We start from the raw sequence: 7,492 nt of genomic DNA, 5'->3' as shown, positions 1-7,492 counted from the left end.
ATCTTTACTAAGTTTAATGCTTTCACTAGATTAAATATATTTTTGGTACTTTTCCATTCGGTTATTTAGTAAAAAGAGTATATTCAACAACACTTATCTTGATTATCATAAGAGAATTAGGGGTAGCATAACATGTTTTTTCTATGAATTATAGTTTGATAGGAATAAATTGGAAATAATATCATTGTTTAATGTTGGAATGAATGTTTGGTGGTGGAAAATGAATCATAACTGACACTTAATATTGAATTCTACTATGTTACTTACAGGTGTTTTTCTTAAGTTTACAATCTCAAAATTCATTTTGTTTTTTAATTCTTTTGAATAATTAATAAATTGATATTATTAGTCATCATAGGATCGACTATTTTACTATAGTTATTAAAATGAATTAATACGACAAACGATACACAACAGCAATTCCGATCAAAAGACGTGGCTTACTAAAGAGGGGACAATTATGATTTTGCCCCTAAATTATTGCCATTACACAGTTATGCACCCCAATTATATTTTATTGCAATTAACTCCCCAAACACTTTCACCCTTTAATAAATGTTCTTTCTAGTTTAAATCTGTAACCTTTTTTTTTTTTAAATATATTATTATTGACTTTTATTGAAAGGTAAAAATAATATTGTATAATAATCCATTAGTTAGACATAAAATGGGACGCCCAAAATTGAATTTAGAATTTAATCTTGATTCAAATTATTCTCAAGGTATTCAAAACATTATTTTTCTTTAATTTAAATTTAGAATTGAACTAGAGTTCAAACCAACCAACACCATCGCACCAAACCTAAACAGAAACGATAAAAGATCACCAGATTATTAAACTACATAAATATATATGTAGCTAAACAGCACGCATTTATTTATTTTAATTTTTACGTGACTTGCAATATTAAGATGGAAAAGCCTCAATGACGGAGTACATAGCGTTGATGGTTCTGATATTGAATCGAGTTAAACCGGCCTGGCCCAGAACGTAGGCCCACTCCTCCGAGGTCCTCTCCTTGCCTTTGTTAGTATGAGCAAGCATCACCATGTCAAGGAACAAACCCACATCTTTTAGCTCCAGCTCCAGCTCTTCACCTTTATGCTTTTCCTTTACATTATTTTCAGTAACACATTCTACCATTATCACCTTCCCCTTGACTTCCGGAATAGCTTCCCTACACTTCTTCAGTATTTGGATACACTCATCATCCTCCCAGTCATGAAGAACCGACTATAATATTATGTTAAAAAAGAAAAAGTCAGAGATCAACTAATTACACAACTTTATTAAGAAGTGTGTGTGAATTTACAGATCCAATGCAGTTATTACCATGATAAAAGCAGCATCAGCTTTAGGAACAGACTTAAACATGTCACCACCAACATGCTCAACACCATCAGACTGTAACGCAACAGATACAACATGAGGAAGATCAAAGTTGATGCCTCGAATCCATGGACAAGCCCTGATCAACATCCGCAAAGCGGTCCCGTTACCACCGCCGACATCGACAATAGTACCGATCCCATTGAACACGTCTGGACAACCGTCCAGTATTGCTGCCACCGTCACCCTGGCATTGCATGCCAATCCTTCGTTAATGAGCCGGCTGTGGCCAGGATTAGCTGCCGCGTAGCTCCACAGATCTTTGCCGTTTGCCACCTCAAATGGCGATGGCGCCCAAGAATCAACCTCAGTCTTAACACGAGCACTTAGGCCATGCCATGGCGCCAGCATAGGAGGGCTGCTCTCCATCAACATGAAGGTTGCCATGCTTTTCTCGCTGGACCTCAGGAGAAGTTGAGAAAGGGCTGTTTGTGCGTATAAACAAGGTTGAGAGTCTTGAACATTGTCGTTTCTGAACTCTTTGAATATCTTGCGGTTTACTAAAAACCTCATGATGCGATGAAGGGCTGGAGGAGCACAGCTTAAGGCTGATGATAACTCCAAGAGAGATATGGGGCGTCCATGGCTTTCGATGGTGTCAGCTATTCCAAGCTCAATGGCACATTTCACCACAGCCATTTCTACGAACCCAAATATATATTTATAGATATCTACTCTTGCTCGCTCTTCTTCATTTTCATTTGAACTGCATGTGAGCTCATGATCTCTTTGTGTTTCTGCAGCCATGGTATGGTCTTGTTTCCCTAGTATACATGTATTTATATATAATAGAAAACTAGCATCTATAATGATTATAATTTATAGGTATGTAATGATTTGCTACGATGTATTTTTTTTTATACCATTTATTTTGAAATCGTATTTATTTATTAGTCTGCTTTTTTAAAGCATACATATTTAGTACCATAAACTCAAATTTAATTAATAAATTTTTACCAATTTAATTAAACGGTTTTCAATTATATAAGTACCAAATTTTAATTTGATTACTTAATTTATATAGCTGATAACAATTTGGTTATATTGACAAAATTTTATTTATCAAATCGTAGTTTATGATACCAAAGATGTATGATTTTAAAATGCAAGATATCATATGAGCATTATTGAAAAAAAATTGCACAAAAATGATACTTTGCAAAAACATAAGATACAAAATGAGTAAATTCCCTATTTTATATTATATTTGGGAAGGGAATGATAGTAGGACATAATTTATTTGGTAGAACCTTTTAATATTTATGTACCATACATATAAAAATAAATAGTGTTGCTATTTGATACCTTTTGGTATCCAACACCATAAGATGTGCCACATTATAATTGGTTAGCGATATCTTATGATAATTATTAAATTAAAATGTGTGGGTCCTGATATTAGATTTCACCAATAATAGTATGCCACCTCTTTGTAGTGTTAGACACTACTAATGTTCCTTTGGAATTCTCATGAATAAATGTAGGCTAATTTGTTTTACAAAATCTTAAGAAAATCATAGAAAAATGTTATTAGATCATGCTGACATCTTCGCTTCCTTTTATTAGCGGCGAAATAATTAAATCAACTCACTTGCTTTAATCATGTTCAATTGTTTTCTATAACGATTGGACATTTTTAGTTAATTTAATCTGAGAAAATCATATCCTTAATTGAAAGCGATTATTTGAGATGAGTGACAATTGTAGTTCGCCCACTTCTTAGGATTCTCATGCAAATTATATATTGTTCGACATCTTAAAGTGTGGAATAATAACAATCTTAATAATTAGCCCTTGAAAAGAAAATCTCTGCCAACAACTTTACAAATTTGTTGTTTAAGGTATATAATTTCATTGGATAATCAACTAATTTAATCGCGACACTTATTAATATTTCTTTAAAACTTGATACTTAGACTATCTCCAAGGATTAATACCATTTTGACTTAACATTTTTGCTAATTTGGTGTAGATTCCACAAGTTTTTCAATGACAACTTCAACCATTAACAACAAAGAATGTATTTTTAAGGACTATACTTTTTATTTTTCTTTACATTATAATACCCAATTACTAATTTATAAAAAATAATTATTTATTTCTATGAATTAAATAATATATTATAATTATTGTATTAACTTACTAATTATATTTAAGATATTAAACTAATTTAGTAAATTGAATATTTATTAAATCAATTAACATTTCATATAATCTAAAATTACAAAAAAGAAATCCCAAATTCATAATTTAATTTGTAATTTCTCTTAATGTCGTGTGTGTTTTTCCAACTTAGTGTTATGTTGTATATTAATTTATTTTTAGTATTTTAAATTAGTGTTATGTTTTGTTTTAAAAAAGAAATCAGTATTTTATATTGTTATTTTGTATTTTCTTACCATGTTAGAGTTTTAAATTAATTTTATCTTTGTTTTCTTTAAAAGTTAGTAATCTAATTTTTTTTCGTAAAATTAGTATTTTAAATTAGTGGTGTATTTTTTTGTCTTATTTAAAATTTTTAAATAGACTGATATAATTATTATAAGAGTAATGATATGTACACCTAAAATATAGATCCAAACATTACACACAGTTACTTATGACTGCTTTTTAAAACAGTAGGTCATAATTTTAATAAATATGATTGGTTAGGCTAAACTATAACATCATTGTGTATAATGTTTGAGTCTATATTTGGGTGCACATATCATTACTCTTATTATAAATTGATTACTATAAAATACAAAATTATGAAACAAATATAAATAAAAAAAATTTTAAAATGTAAAAATAAAAGTAAGGATATAAATATGATCAAATTTAATTTGAGGACTAAAATGTTGGTTGATTTTGGAAAAAAAACGGATTAAGTAAGACATAAAAAATTCTACACCAAATTGGTTTGGATGAATAATCTGTTAAAGTATATAAGACATATACTATTTTCTTTTTCGTTCAACATTAAAACGCTTTTGTATTAAGAAAAAAAAGACTAATAAATATTTATTTTTGTGAAAACAAAAGGATATTATCGACGAAAATCACTAAGCAATGCCAAGGGCACATAAGTTACAGAGTAATTTTTTGATGACAAAAATCACTTATGTGGCTAATTTGGTGTATCTGTGTGTCATCATCTTCGGTTACGTCTTTGAAACTTTACAAAGAAAGTCACTTAGCACAGAAGGTTGCACTTTAGTCTTCATGTAATTTCTTTTACAATAAAAGTTACTCCATAAAAAACTATTTTAAATTCAAATGGTAACAAATATAACATCGATTTTAAGCTTGGAAAGACTCCACTTCTCCAAAATCTCGTAGTCGACATCTTTCTTGGTGACGTAATAGATGTATACAACCAATACAATAAGATTTGTTGGGTTTTATGTCTTTATAAAATTACGACGAACATGTAACACGATCTTATATAATCAATAAGAAAGTATAAATTATTTAGTTTGACAATCGTGTTGTTTGCTTGTTATATTACATGATTACATTTATAAAATCTCGAACATATAAATAGTTACAATTATTGTGACTAGGTCACAATTGATTATAATTGTAATTATATGTTCAAAAGAACGAGTCCTAAAATTAAGTCAGTGCATTAAATTTCACTGTGACATTTTTCACGGACAGAGAAAAAAATACAATTTATTTTCTTTCCGTCAAAGGTCATATCTTAAAAACTATTTCCATATGATAAATTTATAAAAGAATTAATTAAATTTTTGAAATTCAAAATATAAATAAATTAAATATATAAAAGAAATATCCAAGACCCATTCTTGGACTTTGTTACACACCATCTACAATGCGCGTGTAATACATTCTTTATTTCAGGGATGTGTTCCAAGCATTTTTTTTTAATTATTATTTAATAAATATTTATTAAAAAATAATAACTTATTTATCAGACTAATAAATATCATTCAAATTCATATTCAATTTGAATTATGTTGACCCTGATTTTGGCCAACTGACACGGAGTCAAATTTGCTTGATGTGGACAAAGACGTTAGAAAGAATGTGATGGCGAAATGATAAAGAACACAAGGGTTTATAGTGGTTCGGCCCCAAAATCTGGTAATAACCTACGTCCACTTGAATTGTTATTGATATAGGATTCAAATGAGTGATCAAAGAACTAGGGTTCAATGAGTTTCACTAACCTCTGAAAAACAAAACAATATATCAAATAGAATCACTCTAGTCTCAAATAATTCGAAAGCCAAAAGTCCCTTCCTTGAGCTATCTTTCTCTATTTATAGACTCAAGGAGGATTACATTAATTTGTTACAGATATTCTTTCCTAAATAATCGGATACTCAGGAAATCATGGGAGTCAATTTCGGGATTGACTAAGATCTTTATAAAAGTATCATGAGGCACGCGGAACCTGCGACCATACTGGTAGCAGGTAAGCTTCGACTGCCTTTTGCTTGTAATATCTCTCCTGGTCGATACCCTAGCAGAATTCCGCCAAGTGTCAGCCACGTTTCCGGGAATCACTTGCCACGTCACTCGTGCCTGTTTTTTGGATAACATTTACCCCCCAAGTTTATTTATTACGATCAATAAATAAACTTTTGAGGAAACGACCCTTCGGTTACCCCACCATACCTGTAAGAACCCTTCGTGTGTTCTTGGAAAAAGCAACTTACCCTTGTCTAATCACGGCTTTTCGCTTCCCAAGTAATGTTTCGACGGCTATCACTCTTCCCCATACTTCGAAAAAGGGGAAGCTGATGATTACTTCCTTTTAATGCTTTCGGACAAAAATATATATATAGCCTCTTCAAAGTTTCCCTTTCCTTTTTACGCAAGCCATCACTCTTTAAAGAAAACCCTAACGCCAGAGCTCCTGTTTCCCTCTGAATACCGTCCTTCGGCATTCCAAGATTCAGTCTGTGAGCCCTTTTACGCCCGAAATGTTTCTCAAATTTCCACGATCTTCGTCTTGGTAAGTTTCTGGATTCTTACGCTTCATATTTTTGCTGTGCATGCTTCTGTAGATCGATTGTTGGGTTCATTCGTTTCTGGGTTGAGATGCATGTCAGTAGGGGGGTTTAATAGGTGAAACTGAATGTTGTGTGATATTTCTCTATTACTAAGGAGTTACGAGTTAGTTTGATAGTTAAGATCATGGCCTTAGGACGTAAAACCGAAGTGAAAATTCGATTTTTATGCTAGCTAAAAAACTAGGTTTTTCCTGCCCTAAGAGGAGTTGAAAAAGATTTTTCAAAAAACTTTTTGCTTTCACTTTTGATCTGTTTCTCAAACTGTTCGCGTGAAATTTTTTAGTTTTTTGTTAGAATGTTGCTATATAAAAGCTTAACTTTTATACTCGACCAGCGTTATTCTAAAAAACTTTTAAAATTCTTCATCCTCACCTCCCCATTCTTCTGTTTGCAGACTTTAATGCCAGATTTGTGGGGAGGTGAACGGCCCATCGACGACGATCTTCTTGCCTAGCTGCTCGAAGGCGAAGAACAACCGATTAACCGAGCTCACGAGATTCCATTTTCACGATCTTCTCCTAGACCTCGCCCATCACCACCTAAAATGGCTCGCTCTAAGTCCTTAGGCAAGAAAAGACCTGACTCCGAAAACAGTCCAAACTCTCCTGCCCAGCCTGATTCACAGGCTAGAGTTCCCTCAACCAGTGGTCGAGAAAATGCCGCCCCAGACCCTCGTATCCAAGTCAGGGCCCATCCTCGGCATCAAAACCTTCCTGATGTCGAGTGGTATCTCTCCCCCACCAGCCAAGTGACTCCTCAGATGCTTGCCAATTATCACAGGAAGTATCCTCTTACAGGAGTCAATCTCACAATCCCGACAGCTGACCAAAGAGCTAACCTTCCCGGGGGTGCCTATAGCGCTTGGTCCAGGTATCACATAGAGGCAGGGGCTATCCTCCCTCTACATCCTTTCTATCAGGGGGTGGCCAACTATTTTGGTGTCGCTCCCTTTCAAATTATTCCAAATGGATACAGAATGCTGGCCGCACTCTATATCCTGTATAAACTTAAAAAATGGCCAGAACCTACCCCTCATGAGGTCAATTTCCTCTTCGACCTTAAGTCTAACCCTCAACAA

General features: G+C 32.9%; 1 protein-coding gene across 1 annotated transcript; it reads right to left on the bottom strand.

Moving 5' to 3' along the window:
• Positions 1 to 834: 834 nt before the first annotated feature.
• On the bottom strand, positions 835 to 2,143 carry LOC133793411 (acetylserotonin O-methyltransferase-like). The gene is made up of 2 exons (XM_062230792.1): positions 1,334 to 2,143; positions 835 to 1,234 (listed from the first exon to the last, which is right to left on the bottom strand). The coding sequence occupies exons 1-2, from the start codon at positions 2,135 to 2,137 to the stop codon at positions 908 to 910; spliced, it is 1,131 nt and encodes a 376-aa protein (XP_062086776.1). The 5' UTR covers positions 2,138 to 2,143; the 3' UTR covers positions 835 to 907.
• Between the last annotated feature and the right edge of the window lie 5,349 nt (positions 2,144 to 7,492).

This window comes from Humulus lupulus, chromosome 1, assembly GCF_963169125.1.
Source record: "Humulus lupulus chromosome 1, drHumLupu1.1, whole genome shotgun sequence".
Taxonomy (NCBI): domain Eukaryota; kingdom Viridiplantae; phylum Streptophyta; class Magnoliopsida; order Rosales; family Cannabaceae; genus Humulus; species Humulus lupulus.
This window is presented reverse-complemented; position numbering and strand designations above follow the sequence as displayed.

What these genes read in the sequence shown, in the direction of transcription:
- LOC133793411 (XM_062230792.1), bottom strand. Translation starts at nt 2,137, where the DNA reads ATGGCTGCAGAAACACAAAGAGATCATGAGCTCACATGCAGTTCAAAT. An exon ending in CTGATGCTGCTTTTATCATG is followed by an intron (nt 1,235 to 1,333) that starts GTAATAACTGCA and finishes ATAATATTATAG; the next exon opens with TCGGTTCTTCATGACTGGGA.